At 48.2% G+C, this 20,011-nt stretch overlaps 1 protein-coding gene across 3 annotated transcripts in view; it reads right to left on the bottom strand.

The window, feature by feature from the left end:
• Window positions 1–20,011, bottom strand: part of Myo5b (myosin VB) — a 299,803-nt gene that overhangs the window by 21,511 nt on the left and 258,281 nt on the right. For 2 of the 3 annotated variants that reach the window (XM_070029168.1, XM_070029169.1), the window contains exons 25-31: window positions 19,311–19,430; window positions 17,441–17,581; window positions 15,439–15,504; window positions 13,042–13,281; window positions 12,139–12,239; window positions 4,105–4,303; window positions 1,635–1,728 (exon numbers count right to left, since the gene is read on the bottom strand). In XM_070029168.1, coding sequence (XP_069885269.1) covers window positions 1,635–1,728; window positions 4,105–4,303; window positions 12,139–12,239; window positions 13,042–13,281; window positions 15,439–15,504; window positions 17,441–17,581; window positions 19,311–19,430 — 961 coding nt within the window. Of the gene's footprint in view, window positions 1–1,634; window positions 1,729–4,104; window positions 4,304–7,432; window positions 7,511–12,138; window positions 12,240–13,041; window positions 13,282–15,438; window positions 15,505–17,440; window positions 17,582–19,310; window positions 19,431–20,011 lie in introns of all 3 variants that reach the window. The other variant, XM_070029165.1, reaches the window with a different exon arrangement.

Raw genomic sequence — 20,011 nt, 5'->3', positions numbered from 1 at the left:
TGGTACCCACAGATTGATCTCCAAGCATATCTAGAGTCTACCGCATGCAAGTCACTTTCTCAAGCCCAGGAACAGATACAGTGGAGTCTCCAGCTGTATCCCTGGCCTGTCTAGCTAAGGATGCATATCTGTACATTCAACTGGAAACATGCTACAATGGGGCTTGGCCCACTGTCAGGCCAAGAGTGTGAACCATGAATTCTGACAATGTCTGCAGCAAGGAAGCCCTGACAAAGGGGCTGGTCCATCCACCCACAGGACCCATATCACAAAAGTCCCTGGATGGATGAGAGAGGAGCATGGTGACTGACCACCCAGGGGGGACATATGATCTCTGCACTACGACTGACTGGAGGCTGTGTGTGTATGCATATGTGTGTGAATGTGCAGGTACACACACACATGTAGTACCGTGTGCACAAAATCACCAGATGAGAGCTGGAACTTTACTCTGCAGGCTGTGGGGAGGCCATGGAGGATAGAAAGCATTGTGCAGAGGAACCTGGGAAACTAGTCAGTCACCAGGGAACATGAGATGGGGCATGGCCCCAGGGGAGTGGGAAGGGCAGTCACACAAGCACTCAGGAGGAGGAGTGCCAGGATTTCAGGACTGCATAAAAGGGAGAGGCTGGAAGCCAGAGAAACTAGGAGAAAGAGGACAGAAAATGAGAACTCTAAAGATAAAAGGGTGAGGAGGTGGGCAGGTGTGGGAACAAACCACCAGCTCAAATATAGTCAGGTATGAGATTATACTGGCAGGTAAGAGATTACACCTACCTATATTTGAGTCTATGCCTGGCATGGGGCCCAGACATCCTTGCCATCCAGAAGAGCAGGTGGAAGCAAGGGCCTGACTACATAAATTAGCAACACTTGTGGTTAGGGCAGAGCCATCAGGACAACCTACAACAGGACTTTAGCTCTGGGGTGTTGGCTTTTGAGCTGATGGTGGAAGGGTGAGACAGACATCCAGGCCTTTTACGCAGAATGGGAGGTGCTTAAAGAGTGGCCCACAGATTTGCAGCATGGGGTCAAAGGAGAGAATGCTCTCAGTACTTTGGGCGACAGATTTACATACAGCTCTGCTGGTCCTCTCAGGCCAACTCCCCACCCCCTGAACTTCAATGTTGGCACGGTCTGGTATGAAGTAAGGCTCCTGGCCACTGGGGTCTTTGCTCTACATGGTGTTCTTTCACACAGGAAGTCTTGCCTGCAATCTTAAGTCCTGTGAAGGCAGGGACCATGAGGTCACATTTCCCATGTCCAATTTCTCTACCTTACAGAGCCTGGCTCAGGGCAAACACCAAATACTTGCTGAATTCCACCGAGAACGTGTAAGTATAAGGGGTCTAAATTCTCCTATGCCATGGCTGCCACGGGCACAGCTGCCAGGAACCTGGAGAAGTGGACAGTGTGCTGAAGGGCAGCAGCTAGTCCTGTGGGCATGTGAGACACACGTCTGCCTCGCAATGCACACTCACGCACACACACACACACACACACACACACACACACACACACACACACACACACACACACACACACACACACACACACACACACACACACACACACACACACACACACACACACACACACACACACACACACACGTGCGCGCGCGTGCGCCCTACCTTCTAGGTCCTGGACTTTCTTCATGTAGATTTTCAGTTGTTTCTTCAGCTTCCGCTCATTCTTTTCCAGCTTTTCTACTAGCTCTTTAAGGTCCTGCAAACAGAAGGAGGAAGGATGTGAAGTGACTTGAGGCCCATGCTGCACGGAGGTCCTTGCTGGGAGCAGAGCACTGTGGGTTCAGTCTGGCCAGGAGGGACCCCCCCTCCCCCAGCCTCGGCTCCCTGCTCTGGAGCTCAGGAAGCAGGCAATGGGTCTGAGTTCATTCTTGCAGTAACAACAGGGCAAAGTCCTCCTATTCCGGCTCTCTGGCGCCTTCTGGAACCCCAGGGCTCCCCAAGCCAAGCCTCCTTAGGTTGCCATGTTGACCCCAGGGGACACACCACCTGGGTGTCCCACAGAAAGTGGGTAGAGCCTTGGGGCAGAATAGACAGGAAAGCAGAGGTGTGGGAATGTCAACACTGGGCTGGAAAGGCCAAGGTTAGCCCGCTCTGGGCTCTCCATGCAGGCAGAGGCAGAGGCTGTGCTGCAATTTGTGTGTGTGTCAGTTGTGGGGCTTGAAGTCTGGGCCTGGTTGCTGTTCCTGACCTCTTTGCTCAAGGCTAGTGCTCTAGCACTTTGAGCCACAGTGTCACTTCTGGTTTTCTGGTTGTTAATTGGAGATAAGAGTCTCATAGACTTTCCTGCCCAGGCTGCCTTTGAACCACACTACTCAGATCTTAGCTTTCTGAGTAGCTAGGATTATAGGTGTGAGCCACCAGTGGCTGGCATGTGGCCCCAATTTATAGCAACTGTTGACACTGGAAACAAGTCATCTCACTAGGGCCTAGAATAGTAAACTGTCAGGAAAGGATTCTGCTGTCATCAGTGTCACCATGATCCAGCTATGCAGTGCGTATATGGGGCAGGTGGGGGGGGCAGGGAGGAGAAGACCCCCTACTCCTTTATTACCACAGAGTGATGAGGACGAAAGAAGCCAACATTCCACACTGGAACCTCTGAAAGCATTTTGGGGTGCTTCAGGAGGTGATTGCATCATGAGCCTGTTAACCTTAATAGACCAGCCCACTGGTGGATTAATTCACAGTTTACTAGGCTACTGGAAATTTCAGGATGGAGGGTCTATTTGGAGGAATTAGAGTTGCTAGCTTCATGTTCTTAAAAAGAATATTCTCTCTCTCCCCCCTCTCTCCCTCTTTCTCTCTCTCCCTCTCTTTTTCTCTCCCTCTCCCTCCTCTCTCTCCCTTTCTTTCTCCCTCTCTCCCTCTCTCTCTCCTCTCTCCCTCACTCTCTCTCCCTCCCTCCCTTTCTCCCTCTCTCCCTCCCTTCTCCCTCTTCCTCTCCCTCCTCTCCCTCCTCTCCCTCCCTCTCCCTCTCCCTGTTTCTCCCTCTCCCTGTCTCTCCCTCTCCCTCCTCTCCTTCCTCTCCCTCTCTCCCACTCTCTCCCTCCCTCTCTCTCACCCTCTCCCTCCCTCTCTCTTGCCCTCTCTCTCTCCCTCTCTCTCCCTGTGCCTCCCTCCCTCCCTCCCTCCCTCCCTCATCTTTCTCTCCCCCTCTCTCTCTCCCTCCTCTTTCTCTCTCTCCCCTTCTCTCTCTCACCTCTCCGCTTCCTGGCTGCCATGAGGTGAACAGCTTTGCTCTGTGATATACTTCCTGATCATGAGCTGAAAGGGCCAAATCCATTTCCCTCCTTTTGAGTTGTTTCTGTCAGACATCTCATTGTAGTGATGCAAATCTGACACTCTTCCTCCCTCCCCGCCTGTTGCCACAGTTTCCATCTCCTCCGTGCTTCTCCTTCTCCCGGAGGCCTCCTTCCAATCCTTTAATATTCATTCTTAATTCCCACATAGAATCATGTTTGAATAACAATTATCCTCCTCTTATTTTTTCAAATGCCTTCCTTCTCCTGACCTGTAGTATCTCACAGGATAGAGACTTTTCCAATTCTCTGTCATCTGCCATGGTTTCTATTTGCAGAGATGGCTGCCAACAATTTCTCCTCCATTAGGAGGAAGCCCACCTCCACTACACCTGGCCCAGCCATGTGACTTGTCTTTGTCATGTGGCAAAAGTGATACTGTGTTGGTTCTGGGAATAGGCCTAAGAGGCTCCTCAGCTCTTGCATTCAACCTTCTGGAAGCCAATTCCAGGCAGAGCATCTCAGGCTGGATCTATGAGTGAGACGAGGCACATGGAGACAGACAGAGACCTCAGGCATAGGAATAAGGCTGTCCTGGATCTTCCAGCCCCAGCTAACACGATGCACACCAGAGATGAGGCTACCCCCACTGAGCTCTGTTAGAATTCCGGATCCACACGATAGTCATCGATATTTTAAGCCACTAAATTATATGGAAAAAAAAAACCAAGATAATTTGGTTTGGCCTATCAGCCTTCCCTGATGTTATTTTCTTCCACACATGATTTCCAAGCTGTGATTCACGAAGCTCTGTGATCCATGAAGCCACTCACCAGATTCTCATTGGTCAGCCGGGATATCTCCTGCTGGACTCCGAATTCCACTTGGGCCTCTGGGGAGAGCAGCAACGTCTGGCAAAAGGTCTGCTGTTGTTTGTCTATCTCCTCCTTCAGGGCCTCCACCTGGGCCTTGAGACTCTCCACCTCTTCCTCATGCTCCAGGCTCTGGGCCTGCAGCTGGGCCTCCAGCAACCTGCACGAGGAAAAATGGGACAGGTGATCATGTGACTCAGGTCAGCACCCCTCAAGTTAGGGGCCACAGTCAGGAACAGAACAGGGGAGTGGCCAAGCACACAGCAGCAGCCATCTTTAGGCCCCAGTTGATGACACACAGCAGGGAGACAGCTGCCACGGATCTGATCAGGCAAGCAAGCCATCCTGCCCTCTCAAGTGACGAGAAACCAAGGCCAAAGGCACTCCTGCTCTTCTCCACCCTACTTCCTCATTCGGTGAGTGTTGTCTGCTGGTTTGGGACTGAGAAGCTGTCTCCGTGTCAAACAGTCGGCAGCAAAAATACTTTTTTTTTTTTGTCCCTCAGCTCTTCAGCTCAAGGCTGGTGCTCTACCACTTGAGCGACAGCACCACTTCCAGCCTTTTCTGCTTATGTGGTGCTGACGAATGGAACCCAGGGCCTCATGCATGCAAGGCAAGCACTCTACCACTGAGCCACCTTCCCAGCCCCACAAATACATGTTGAATTTTGTTTTCTTACTCTTCAGCTTAGTCTGGCTTCAAAATTTGTGATCTTCCTGCCTTAGCAGCCTGAGTGCTAGGATAATAATACTTTTGTCAGCATGTCTGGCTTTCAATTAATTTTTGTAGTATTTTCATCTGCCCCCAAATTCCCAAGAATCTTGTCATAAAGATTAAAGTGGTAAGCTGAGCTAATTACTTGCTTATTTTTGTCTTTCTATTCATCTCCATTGTTACAGCCCTGCTTTATCACACATGCACAATTTTTATAGCCCTTTTCTCTTCAGATACTCTCTGCCATCCCAAACTAAGACTATTTGCAAAAGCTCTGGGAATAATTGAGATCAACTGGAGTCATCACAACAAGCAGATAACCTAGACCCAGAGGAGGTCTGGAAAGACTTGGGAAGACTCAGAGACCGTGCCATAGCCAGGCACTCTAGGAGTGCACCTGCTCCACTCTGAGAGAAGGCGGGGCCTCCTGCCTCACCGTGGGGAGCTGACACTAACACATCTACAGGTGACCAAGCCATCCTCTGGGACTTAATTACCTGAGCCAGGTAATTACCTGAGCCTTCAGGGTAGCTGCCTTCATAGGAAGGAGGTGGGGGTGCTGGATGAAAGGATCCTAAAAAGCTTCCTGATGTGCTGCTCTATGTGGGTATGGGGCACCCTAGTCTTTTCTAGAAATGCATAGGTAAAGTTAGGAAGTAGGTAGTGCCAGGGGACAGCTACTAGAACCCCCTGCTGCCCAGGAGACTGGGAGTAGGCAGCTTCCATGTTTTTGCAGTTCTGCTAGTTTGGGAGGTGAGAACTGCCAAGGCGAGGAGGGAGGCAAGAAGGAAAGTCTACTGTGTTCCACAGACAGCCACACTGGGGGCAGCTGAGTCAGCACCGCAGTGACCAACACCTGCTCTCAGCGGTTGTCCACATAGTGATGCGAATGAATGAGGACATGACAGAGGAATTTGCTCATTCACCATGGGTCTACTACCAAAGGAAAAATAACACAAGATGGTACAGGATAATTTGGCAATTAAAACGACATTTTAGATGGCATGTTATTTAGACAACATTCATTATTGGCTATAACATACTAAAAATGATCACCAGTAAGGTTGAAGGAGTAAACGTAACTGCAGAGGATAGAAACTCAGGTTCTAGATCTGTTGCTCAGGAAGTGCATTTCCTGACTTGTGCTGTATGTTTCCCATCTGCATCTGCTCTACTCTCCAAGTGAATTCAGCCAGGGTCTATGTGAGGTATGATTCCCACCAAGCCTTAGCTTGGCCACCCTATCATGAAGAGAAGAAAATTAAGACCAGGAGATGGTCAGGGTTACAGCCAAGTAGAAGACTGGTCTGATGAGCCAGGCTTTCTGATGCCATGGGCCTGTGTGTTACTTCACTAATGCAGTCATTTGCTTATTTGTTATACTCATCCAATCTGCCAACAGAGGCAAGAGAAGGCCCTAGTTTTACACATGAGCCCTCATCCCTCTTCTGATAAATTCTTGAGTAGACTACAATCTGGTCTTGTTGAATAAGTACCAGTGCAGAAACAGAAGCAGTTAATGAATATATATATTCATATGTATTATGAATGTATGTTCTCACACACACATACACACACACACCTTTTTCCTGGTAATGACCCTATGTGGCAGGGTCCTGACCTAATGTCCCAATGTCTGCCATGAAGAGCCTGACCCAGTTCTCTGCTCACAGGCTGTGGGGCCACATTTGAATCCAGAGAGAAGCTGTAGAGCCAGAAGGCTGCTGCCTTTCCTGTTACCATGCAGAGGCCTTGGCGGGCAAGGGCCACATGGGGGCGAGCATGAGCTGAGGGTGCGGGGCTCCTAGTCCAGCTCTGTCACTTCACCTGCTAGGGAGCCAGCCGGGCCTGGCACCTGTGCCACCTCCCTGAACCTTGGTTTCCTCCTCTGGGAAGCAAGCCTGATGACCATGGCCCCATCTCTTATTGGAATGCTCAAGTGAACAAAGCTGCGACTCCACCCCTCCCTGGCTAAACTGCTCGTCTACTGCTGAAGGCTGCACAGTGCAAATTCAAACTCTGGTACCAAATGCTGGGTCCTCTGTTTAACCAGCTGAAACCCACCAAGCTGCAGTGCCCTCCCCTGCCACAAGGGTGCGCAGAGGGTCAGACAGTACACTGCATGACACTTGGCTCTTGTCAGCTCCAAGTCCCTGACACAGGACTGGCAGATTCAGAGCCAGTTTTGGCTGATCCTAAATGGTTAGGAGGTAGCACAGAGTTGAGAGTACCCAGAGCTAAGCTTTCTCCTTAATCTTGTTCTTGGAAACTGTTCGCCTGCTGTCTTGTAATCTGTGTTTCTCCACCTGTAGAATGGGATGGGGGTGGGGCTGGACCCCAGAGTTTCTAAGGTTCATGGGCCATGCAGGCAAGCAACCCCTCTGACCTCATTCACACATCCTGGACACAAAGTGACAGAAGACCCCAAGGACTGCCAGTCAGTAGCTTCACAGACTGTGCCCCACACCCCTGCCACCGCCCCCCTGTCCCCCAGCCCCCACTGAAACACAAGGAACATGGAAGTGAGCAGAAACACAGACAAAGAGGACACAGGAGGACAGGAAGTGTATTTGACCTGGCAACTTGCTTTAGGCCTTGGTAGGCCAAGCCGAGTTCTCCATCTTCATTCAAATATCCCCAATCCTCAGTCTGGCTAGAAATAAAGGACAGAAAAACAGGGTGTCCAGTGTAGAGGAGAGAGACAGGCAAGTGAAGAGGCCAGAATGTGGAAAGGCTGTGCCCTGAAGATGGGAAAAGGGCAAAGCTGGAGCGCTCCCCCCACCCCTGTTCTCTGGTCACCACCCTTTTGGCAACTGAAGACGGCATCTCCCCTGAGTTTCCAAGGTTCCGTTACTGTCTGTAGAAGGGGTTCAGTGCCCTCATGAGGGGCCCAGATGAGGTCCTAGAGCGCAGTGTCGCATCTGTTCTGATGACTGCAGGCAGCAGGCGCCACCATGCTTTCTCCTGGAGGCCTCCCCAGAATGTGTGTGTGGTACACTTCTGCCTTGGACCTGGGGGCTGGATGTGTCCCTTGTCCTTCTCAGCTGGCCCTTAGGTAGCAGTGATTTAATCCAAAGGAAGGGCTGCTGGGGGGAACTGAGGGCAACACTGCAGAATTCCTGCTGTGGGCCCAGAATGGAGAACATCAGGCCAAGCAGGAAGAACGTGGGGACCCTCTCTACTCCAGCCATCTCCCTTTGTGCCCACGAAGAGATCCTGACACCTGGCTAGGATCCCAGGAGTCCCCTGCTTCTTCTTCTTTTTTTTCCGGTGAATTTTTAAGTTGTCATTATAAAGGTGATGTACAGAAGGGTTACAGTTACGTAAATCAGGTAAAGAGTACATTTCTTTTTGGACAATGTCACGCTTGCTCTTTCTTAAAAGATTTCCCTGCTGCATGCTGAATGATCACATACTGCCCCCCCAATACAAAAGGGGCCTCACTTCATTGTTTTCCACAGCTGCTGTCCAGGGTGGTACCAGGGTAAGGCTGAGATAACCTCCAAACAGCATTACTCACCCATCACCAGCCTCACAGGGAAATGCAGTTGTGAATTCTATAATATGACTAACAGTACAGACAAAGATGTTGCCCAGCACTCCACAGTGCTCAGAAAATCAGGCACAAGAATAAATGAAAACCAGTAAACTAACTAACTTTGCTCTTAGGTAAAACACATCTCCAGAGGAATCAAACATACTCTTCAGTCCCTTTGCATTTAGGGACCATGGCAGGAGAGGAAGCGCCACCTGCTGGTGTAAGAAGGTAAACCCCAAACAACTGCCCAGAGGAATTCATTTTCTTTTTTAAAATGCTTAATGTCAATAAATCAACAATAGTCATGGAAAACCTCCTGTGCATGAGCCCTACTCTTGAAAATGCCATGCAAATAAATAAGAAGGAAAAGTCAGCACATAGTCTCTGACTTCAGGAGGCAGCAAGGCCCAGTGGTTAGCAAACTGGCCAGAGCCAGGTATCATCTAGGAAGCTCCATCCCTGGCTCTCTCCAGCCCTGCCTGGGAGGGCTATTTCTCTACATGTCAGGAGGAAGCGGATGATCTTGAAGGGCTTTCCCCTCCACCTTTCATTATTATCTGTAGAAGTCATGCACCAGAAAAGGCCCTGGAAAAGAATTACTTTCTCTTTGTTGGGGATCTTGAAAAACAGGGCCCAGCAAACCACTGCTCTGCTTTGGATAAGGACAGCCCCCTTGGGTGGAAAGAGACATGGTTCCAGCCCAGAGATGGTCAGTTTCCTGTTTCTAGAAAGATAACTACCTGTGTGCCACACAGGTATTCCAATTTCCTTCTATTCAGCAGCCTGGAATATACTGAGAAGTGGGAGGAGACCCCCAAATAGCAGAAGCACCTGAGAATCAGGCCTGGCCACCTGGAAGGAGCTTTCTAGAGAGAGCAACAGCTGTGGTTTTACTGAGGCCAGAAAATCACACTTATGCTATTGGCTGAGGACCAATGGGATTGTGAGAACAAGGAGGCAGTGTTCTTCTAGAAGGAAGCTCAGAGGTTCTGGCCAGGAGTGGCAAAAGAGCTGCAGAACCAGTCTTCTGGTCCCCTCTGCCACCACGAGCAAGAGAGCTCTAGGCCAAATGAACCATATGATGTCAAGTAAATCTGGATGGAGCTTGGACACACTCCTTGTGGAGTGGAAGCTACTCTCAAGCGCTAAGGCCTCCTGCTGTCCCCTGGGTCCTGGTGGAAAGGCCCAGCAATGCACCATCAGCCTTGCTTTGGAGTTCTACAGCCTAGACAGGGTTTTCATAGAAGTGGTCATAGATCAAAGGAGCACTGTTCTTGGAGCCAGACTGAGCCTCAGCCAGACTGTACTGGTGCCCGACCTAGCTCTGTGACCTGGAGCTCTGTGTAGAGGTGGGGTTGGCCTGAGAACAGCAGCAAACTTGTCTCTCAACTCACTTCTAGAAACAACTGAATACGACAAACTTCCAGCACCAGGCCAGGCTTTCCCAGGCCCTCGTTGTTATCTTAGCTTTGTCATATGTAAAATGGTCATAATGAAGCTGGTTCCTCTTAGTTCCCAAGTCCAAAGTGTGAGAAAGTGTGCAAAAGAGCTACCCACATTCTGGGAGCTCAGGCCAGAGCAGGCCCTAGACTTACATTTCAGAGGGGAGACAGAGTTGGAAAGACCAGAACAGGGCTCTAAGCAGTCAGCAAGGAGCCTCAAACGTGGGGACCATGGCTGCTTGGAGGGACCCATGATTGTGACAGAGGTATGTTTGTGTGTAGAATCTCTCCACAAGTCTACCAAAGCTCAGTGAACAATGTAAATTTTTTCTAGGGTCATGACATAGTTCATCACAATTCTAAAGGGACCACCTCAGCCACCATGCATGCAGAGACACAATTTATAGTTAAACTCTAAGACCCTCCACTGCAGGCCAACCACAGGAAAGGTATAGCAAATCTCCATCTTCAGCCATGTCAGCAGGGGTCCCCAAGTCAGTTGACCCTCCTTCCCTGCTAGCCTGCTCTTCCACTCACTGTGGATTCACTGTCACCACATAATTTCCTCAAGGCTAAAGCTGAACTGGAAGAGATGAACCCACCGGTAGCCTCTCTAGCACCTGGTATGGAAGGCATTGGGACCTGGGTCATCAGCCTCCCCAAGGCCATGGTTCTTTTCCGTCCTTAAACCAGCTTCAGAGCGATTATTTGCCTATTAGATGCTAGGCTTTCTGGGAATGGGATTATCTTAAGATATAATAGAAGCCATGTTTATTTTTTATCACCACCGTTATTGCTGTAAAGACGACAAATCCACGGTATTGAACAGCCTCTGGGGAATACCTAGACCTAGGACTGGATTCCTGACAATCCTGCGGCTGAATAGAAAGGAAGCTATCACAGCTTCAGCTCTGAAGATCACAGATAAGACCATTGCAGCCCCACTGCCCGCGCTGGCTTGCTATTTTAATATCACCTCTGCTTCTTCTCTCAGTCATCTCATGTCTTATCTTCAGCCCAAGATAATTTAAAATGAACAATCTGGACTCCAGGTTTAGCTGGCTGAGTCACCTTCATTCCTTCTCTCCCTCCTTCCAGGAGAATTCTCTCTCTCAAAACACATTTTGTGTCCTCCAGCGGGGCTGCTCACCACCTCTTCTGATTTTTTTGGCGGGGGGGGGGGGTAAAGCAGCCCCCAACCTCAGAGCAGGGTCACCTGGTTTCTATCTGGACTCAGCTACAGCCACTCAACCTTTCTGGGCCTCAGTTTCCTCATGCACAGAAGAGGGACTGCATTAGGAGGTCTGGAAATCAGTCTTCGAGGATTCGGTGACAGTTATGGAAGAAACTTTAGGTTGTGGGCGACAGTGCCACCTACTGCCAGTTTCTAGAACTGTTTGCTGTCATGCACTTTGGAACAAATGTTGAGAAAGTCAACAATAAATTAGTTGAGATGAAAGAGAAAGGAAGCCAGAGGGAAGGCCAGCTCTGATTTTGCTCTGGTGGTAACATTGATTATGTATGCACCGTGAGCTCTAAGTGCTTTACTCAGATTAGTTCACCTACCTGGTGTCTCAACACCCATAACAGACACAGCGCTAAGATGGTCCCAACCCACAGGCGAGGTACGGGAGGCACCCAGCCTTCACACAATGATTTCCAGACAGCAACAAATCCCGCATTCCTGAACTCTCCGCCACACTGCGAGTTCTGTCATCTGTCCATTGACAACCCTTGACTCGGCTGCCACCCTCAGACAATCAAATCACTCCCTTTTGCCTGGACCTTCAGTCCCTTCTTGATGAGACCAGAGACTGTTGATTAACTCACGTCCAGGAAATCTCGCTTGGGCGAGCATGACAGAGGGGAAATGGTCCGTGTTGGTGTCTACCTTGGGTTCTGTTTCTTCTAAAAGAGTGAGGGGGGTCCCAGGCGAGGATGGCAGCTGGAGCAGACACCTCACTGCGGCAGGGGCTGCTTCTACATAAAAACCACCCTCGCCAGCTTTTCCTGTCACTCTGCCTCCTATCATCCTCCAAGAAAGCTCCCTGATCCTAAGACTTTTCAGGGGACCTGGGTTCCAGCTGCTACACGTATGTTGAATCAGTCTTGATAAAGCTGAGAGCAGGTTTCCTGAGAACTTGGAGTGACTGGAATCTACTCCTCTTTTACCTCCTCTCATCAATACTTCCCTGTGGCTATACACATGGCCAGTGTCTGAGCACAGACCAGAATAGGTTAGGTTGGTAGGGACCCCTACTACTGACTTCTCTAGGTAGATTATGGTGAGGTGGGCCTTACCTGTTTGTCTGGCAGACCCCATGGTAGGCCTCAATGGCATCTTCCTGGTCCACATGCTTTTCACTGTTAGGCCAACTTGTCCTGGCATTAATATTTGGCTCCTAGAAGACATCAAATTAATAAACAACTGTAACTATACGAACTGCCACGAAATGGCTTTACAGTACAGGGGAGATTAAAAACATGACTTTGGGGAAAGATGTAGGCCTAGAGGAACTTGGGAGACTGTAGCTAAACATAGGCAGGAACATGACATGGTAAAGTCACCTTGGAAAGGACACAGCAAACCTGCTGGGAGGCACTGAGTGCATGTAGCAGGGGAGACAGCAGGTAGTATCCTTGGAGGAGAAAACACCCCAGACATGATTAAAATCTGGCTCAGTGTTGGCTCGACTACACTCATTACTACTGAAGTAATACAACCCTCAGCCAGCCCAAGGGCTTCAGCCTATCAGAGTCTAGAGGGACACGGGTTGTTTCTGTCCCCCCTCCTTTCCACTCTACAATATGTCCCAGAAATATTAGGGATACATATGAAGTGGGACTTTCCATCCAGGGAGGGTGTGCTAGGAATGGAATTACTTTATGGTAACTTATGGGAGAAGTGTTATTCTACTTCAGAAGCAAAGTAAACAGCGAGGAGCACAAGGCAAAAAACAGGTCACCCATCTCAGGCTTTTGTCCCTTTTGAGTATCTTATTCAGAAGATTCTAGAAACTTCTAGCTCCATCTCTCAGAAAGGCATATATTGAAGGAAATTCCTTGTGCTGCCATTAGATCCCAGAATAAGAGATTCTGCTCTCTCAGTTTTAAGGTCCTCAAGGGTAACATGTGCAAAAAAAAAAAAACCATGTCTGTCACCCAGTATCACCCCAATAAGCCCAACCACACTGCCATAGTTACCGTGTTCTTGCCGGCAAGTCTGCGCTGGTCAGCACTCATAATCTGTGTTCTGAGGATGAGCACCTCCTCCTTGCGGACCTCGAGCTCCTCATTGGTCAGCTTGAGCTGGTTCAGCAGGAGGTTGTAGCTATCTGGAGAGCTGTGGGTAGAGTTGTTCTGTGTAGCTTGGTCAACTACAGCTTTCCTCAGCTCATTCAGGTCATTCTTCAGCTTCTTGTTCTCTGATTCCAGCTCTTGCCTCTGGAATACAGACAAGAGTGAGGTAACAGGTCATTACATCCAGGACCCAGCCCTAATCAGCTCACTCTATCCAGGGGCAAGTGAAGAGTCACCCACTCATTTTAATGACCAAAGTTCTGACTGACATCAGCAAGCAATCAAAGAGCTTGGATTAGAATTCAGGACCCTGGTTCTGAGGGAAACATCTTACACAATTTCTCTATAGAATTCTGCAAAGTGATTCAATATGTGAGTGTTTCTAAACACATCTGACTATGAAAAACCTTCCCTTGTGGAAATACTGGGCTGAAATTCTGTGTGTGTGTGTGTGTGTGTGTGTGTGTGTGTGTGTGTGTGTGTGTGAGAGAGAGAGAGAGAGAGAGAGAGAGAGAGAGAGAGAGAGAGAGGAAGAGAGAGAGAGAGAGAGAGAGAGGAAGAGAGAGAGAGATACAGATGCTAGACAAGCAAGCATTCTACTACTACTCAAAGGCCCCACCTTGGTGCTGACAACTTTAAACAATTGGACTCCTAGAATCTTAGTATGCTCATGGGTTTTAAGACCTTCCTTGAGGGGATTCTGGAATAAAGGGCTCCCTCAGCTAATTTTACAGGAACACTGTGTTGTTATATAGAAAGCCACCAACTGTCCATGCCAGTGAAGGAAAAATTACTAGTCTACATAGCCCGAAACACGGTTGGAAATCAACTTTGAAATGTATTTCACATACTCTGGGCAGTCTATTTACCGCGTTGGAGACATTCTAATAAGTTAAAAATCTGACCATCACAAACTTCTGGTAAGGCTCTGACTTAAGATTCAAAATTTCTCCAAAAAACTAAAAACAAAACCAAACAAAACATGATAAGAAGGCATTGCTTGTTTGTTAAAGCTGCAGGATGCAGCGGGTCAGCTCCCTGAGGAGGCCGAGTCCAGGGAAGTGAAGCCTCCCAGTGAGTTTAGAACTTCAGCGGGGGCCAGAAAATCTTCCCTCCTGGTCCAGGGTTTTTCTACCACCCCCAAATCTATGGGAGACAGGGCCATGCACAGACAGAATAATTCTACAGACACAAAAGGGGCCCTGGAGTAAGATGCTGATCCTTAATGATCATTATTAGCACATGAAACCCATGAGAAGTCTATTTCGTTCAGGAGTTACAAATCTACTCAATGCCTGAGTAATTATCCTATTGGCAGCTGCGTATCATCCGGGATTACATGGTAGAGGAGCACTGAGCTCAGAGAAAAGCCCTGGGGTCTCATCTCGGCCCGCAGCTGCCTCAGGGATAGTTTAAGAAAGTGACAGCGGATGGTGGCTGAAGTGTTCTGCTGCGCTGACCAGTTGTTGAATCAGAGAAAGTAGATTGGGGGTTATTAGGGACTGGAGAGAATAGAGTGATCTTAATGTGAATGGTGTTTCCATTTTGCAAGATGAAAAGAGAAATGGGCCCTGCATAATATCATGAATATATTTGATATCAATGAACTGTTCTCAACAATAGTAAGGAGTAAATTTTATGTGTATTTAATTTTATGTGTTATTATTATTTTTTTGTCAGTCCTGGGGCTTGAACTCAGGGCCTGGGAATGATCCCTGAACTTCTTTTTGTTCAAGGCTAGCACTCTACCACTTGAGCTGCAGCACCACTTCTGGCTTTTTCTGTTTATGTGGTACTGAGGAATCAAACCCAGGGCTTCGTGCATGCTAGGCAAGCGCTCTACCACTAAGCCACCTTCCCAGCCCACATGTGTATTTTACTAAAATAAAAGAATTTTGGGAAGAAAGCCATGGGAATGATTTAAGGCTCTTTTTCTGGGCGATGGAGCCATGAGGAGTTGTTTGTAGGCCTGTGACTGGCAGGCTTCCACAGTTCCACTTTACCATCCCCTGCCACGCCAGCATCTGAGGCACAAGGACACCTTTCTGCCTTACATCTGCCCATGCTAACTTTGGATATTTTTTTTTTGCAGTGTTTTTTATTCCAGTGGCTGAAATTATCAGGAAGATAAGCAAGAGGTTATTGTTCCTTTGAGTACATATATATTTTCTTTCATTTTAAAGAGGAAGACACTAAAGTGTGGAGAAAGGTGATTTGCTTAGGGCTCTACTTTACGGCAGCCTGGAACTTAGGACCTGGTTTTCTGTTGTTTGTCCTCTAGTGGGGGATGGACAGTCTTACCTTCAGACTATTATAGGCCAGATCTGCATCCTGGTCCAAGTCTATGTCATTCTTTGGTTGTTCGATCTGCATGGGCAAAGACAGAAAGATGAGCAGGGACCACAGTGCACATGTTCCACAGAAATGCTTCTGAACACGGTCAATCCTGCTCAATCTGCTCTTGCATAACAGCTGGCAACTCCACCCTCCTCTCTGCATCTCCCTCCTGGCTTCCAAGGCAGCTCAATCCTCAGGCCTTCCATTAACAACTCCGTCCTGCCCTCACTCACACAGTCCCTGCAGACACTTGTAGATGGAGTATGAAAAACACACGCTTTTTCCACCAGATACACTTCAGTCCTAACTAGTTCCATCCATGAGCATGATGTTATTTGCAAACAGGGTCTTTGCAGGTGTAATCAAGATAGGTGAACTCATTAGATAAGTGAGCCCTGGTCCCCTAGGACTGGTCTCTTTATCAGAAGATAAGGCACACAGAGATGAAGGTCATGGAAGACAGAGGCAGGGATTCCATACACACAGGTACAAGTCGGAGAACAGCACAGACTGCCAGCAATACCAGACGCCATGAGAAAAGTCCTGGACAATGCCCTAGAGACTTCAGAGCACAGCCATGTAAACACTTTAATTTCTGGCTTCTCCCCCTAGATCTATGTACGAGAAAGCAATCTTTCACTATTTCAAGTGGTCCAGTTTATAGCAATTTGTTTCAGCCCCAGATCGCCAGGGTGAACAATGATGGCTCTACAGCATGCTTTGCTGCTAAGCCAGGGTTTGCAAAGCAGAGTGTATTAGATAAATTTTTAACACCTGATATTTTCAACTTGCAATGGGTTTCTGGGGATGAACATCTGTACAGCATCTGATTTGTGCTTGCCTGACAGGGAGACTTTCTCTTTATAACTGAATGAGTCATTTATAGACCTAATCCTTTCACTCTTCATTCTGAATATAACCCACCTGAGAGATTTAAATCCACCAGCAAGATTTACTTCTCCACTTAATGCTCAGTACAGAAAAAAAAAACCCCTCAAGAATCTGATCGCAATTTAGATCAGAGTCTGCATCATGTTAGACTGGAAAGGGAAGCCAGGGCTTGTAAAAGGAGGCTATGTGGGGCCTTTGGGGAGTGTCAAATCCCATAATTTGCAACTCTGGCCTGAGAATAGACCATAAGGTTGGCTATTGATATGAGCCAGCTTAAAATTGCAGTAGTATTCCATAAAAAGTGCATCTCATACTTCCAAAGAAGTAGAGAGTGGTTCTTATCTCCTTGTGCTGTAGTCAATGGATCTCAACTTCTAAGACACTAATCTGTGCTCAACTTTGCATTCACATGAGCACTGCCGACATTGGTCTTTACTCTTCACCTGTGTTGTGTCTGCTCTTCCCAATCTAGGTTTTAGTTTTCTCAGTGGCTGAGGAATTCTCTTGTGTTTTTAGTTCTTTCTCACTTAATACAGCACATCCTGGGTACAGCCCAACAAGTCCTTGAAAAAGAACACTTCTAATTTTCATATGATGCTCTTTTGAGATTCAAGAGGTGGATGACAACCTGGATTGTGGCAAGGGTTCAGCCATGGGCAAGAAGGGTGAATGACTGCACCTCTGGTCTGCCCTGACCCCCTGGGCTGGGTTCATGCAACCTGCCACGTGCCAAGGATGCAAAGGAAATACGTTTTCTCTGTTAAAACTTGACTTTTGCCATATTCTATTTTCACTCCACATCTCAGTCCTCCTGTCGTCAGCTCCTATCTTTGTAAGTAGGACAAAATGTCACAGACTCTCTGTAGCTTCCAAGGGGCAATTGAAGGAGTGCACCTCTGCACAGCAGAGGTACAGCTCCCCCCTACCCTCCCAGAGGGGACTCAGTGTGACTCCAACACAGATGGAAGATGCTCTGAAACCCAGCACCAGCATAATTCCATGGGACCACGCCTGACATGTGAGCTGTAGCGGGCATCTCAACCCACCATACGGGGCACCCAGCCCCATCACACACCTGCACTTTCTTGCTCTCCTGCTGTTCCCTCTTCTCCAACTGCACCTGCAGCTTCTTCCTCTCCTGCTCCAGCTCTCGCACTCTCTTCTGTAACTTCAGGAAGACGGTCATGTCCATGGCTGCTTTTTCCACACCAATTTCCTGCAAAGGAAAAGAGGAGTCAGGGAAAGAGGTTTTTCACAGCACACAGGCCTCAGGGAACACACAGCCCTTTGCCCGCCCACCTCCGCATCAACCATCTGTCTCCTTACTCCTCCCAAACAGCAATCCATGCCTCAACTACAAAGCCAGTGCTAACCAAGGAGCATTTCTTACATTAAAGGTGGTGCTCCAGGCTCCTTCTGTGTGGGTAATAACTGAGTCTCAGCCTCACACATAATTCTAAGGGTAAATGGACACAGACCCAGCCCTTGTCTTGGGAAGTATAAGAATTCACTTTGGGAAAATGGCATTGCACCAGAGAAACCATACACTCAGGAGGTAATGTTTGCTGGTGAAGAATCGAGGGGTTCACGAATCACTGTCCTACCACAGAACCCATTTAGTCAGCATCAGTTTCCCAGTGGATTTTTTTCTCTTTAATCTCATGCCTAGGTGTGCCCTCTAGGTTTCTGCAATGTCTGGGGTACACATGCAAACTTGGATCTGCCCATGAGGGGCTAGTGTGCACGAACACACCCATTCAGACTATTACATATACTATATGCATGGGAAGCAATAGACATAACCAGCTGTAAGAATGCTTCATGCTTAAGTGGCCTGGATCAGTCTTGGTTTACTTGAGGAGCATGGACCTGGGAATATAGTGGCCATATCTCACACAAACAGTTGCAAACACAAATGGTGGACATGCAGCTGCAGTTCAGACTGAAAAGAGCCTCCAGGGGCTGGACCAAAACCAAAAGGCCTTAGGCCAGCATTGTGATAATCTCACTGACTGTGCATAACCTGTAGAACTGTACAATGGCTGGGAGCCCTTTGTCCTGAGGATGTCTTCCAACCTCCACTCTCTACTCCATTCCCTCTCTATCATCCTTTTTCTTCATAGCATTCAGAAGCATCTGCAAATACAGCACACACTCTTGCTGATGACTGCTTAGGGTCTCACTCTGCATCAGACAAGTGCGATGAAGGTGGGGACCTTCTCTGGCTTGGCCATTGCTATGTTACAGTGGTTCCTGGCAGTGCCTGGCAGAGAGATATGCTTGAACTCAGCTCATGTGGATCTCCACCTGCTTTAGGAGCTGGCTGTTCAAACGCCAGAGGGAAAAATGGTGAGTCTATGGATCTTTGGCAAAATTACACTCAGGTTGTAACACTCACCATATGGCACGCTGTTTCTAGATGCTAAGAGGCCATCCCCAGTACACAATGATACAGTCACACAGCATCCTTGTATTCCAAATATTTACTGTTGTTCTCTGAGTTTTAACTAGCTTCTAAATCAGAGTGGAGACTCTCCCAGTATATTTATTGATATTCCTGTGTGTGCTGTGATGTCAAGTCAGGTGGCGTAGGTCACACTGGCCTCAAACTAGTGATCCTCCTATCTCAGCCTCCTAAATGCTGGAGTTACAGGGGTGTGCCACTATGTCCATCAATGGTTCCTTCTTAAGCCAGCCTTCTTCATAAGCTTACTCTACCCCCTTGCCTCAATGCCTTAGTCTCCTTTAACAGGAATCAGGGAATCTATCTTCCTCCCTCCCTCCTTTAGTGGATAAGGGAACAAAATGTTAGGACCAAAAGTGCTCCTTAAGTCCACCACAGTCTGAACAATTCTTCTCTCTGAAGTCACTTTGGACAGCAGGGGACATTTCTGCTGAGCAGCATCACAGGTAATAAACACTCCCCCACGAGCCCCCTGTCTTACCTCTACCTGTTGGAGGGCATCCTCAGTGTCTCCGATCTCAGAGGTGGAGATGGAAGGATAATTGGAGTCAGATTCTAAGCTACTTTGGTTGGATGGATTCCGCCTGTGGCCTGGGGTTTGCTGTTCAAAAAGAAAAAAAAAGATGGCAACCCCAAATGGACTCACGTTCCTGAGACCTTTTCAAGGAACAGGTCTCCTGTCTCATTTGTCAATAAGAATAAATGTCACTGTTTCTTGGAACTGTGTTTAAATAGAGTTGTTCCCACAAAGCGTTTCACCTACACTTCTTAGCCAACCATCTAGCTCCCTCGCAGCATAATAACTAAGAGGCTGCACAGCTCTCCCAATAGGCTTGGGTTCCCTTGTCTTTCAGTGGTGTGCCAATCTGTAACCCGTAGGCCTATTTCTCTAAGTCCTAGGGGAACAGCCCTTCACTCCTGGTCTTTCTCTCAGAATGCACACAGGCAGTCAGATCCCCTGGCCCCTTTGAAAGGAATACTGCAAATGAGCCCCGAGTGTCCCCTCCCTTCAACCCTCAACTGGCATGCCATCAGGTTTGCTCCTGAAAACGGCAGCCTGTTAGAAACTGCACACCATTTATACTGTTCGTTTAAAAATACCTTCTGGGTTATTTTCTGGCATCTGATTTGGTTTTCAGAGTGAAAACTGAGCTCAGAGAAAAATTTCAGATTTCGATTTAA

The sequence above is a fragment of the Dipodomys merriami genome, unplaced genomic scaffold (genome assembly GCF_024711535.1).
Source record: "Dipodomys merriami isolate MVZ:Mamm:240054 unplaced genomic scaffold, mDipMer1.0.p SCAF_2, whole genome shotgun sequence".
NCBI lineage: Eukaryota > Metazoa > Chordata > Mammalia > Rodentia > Heteromyidae > Dipodomys > Dipodomys merriami.
Note: the sequence above shows the minus strand (reverse complement) of the source record. Positions and strands in the feature narration are given on the sequence as shown.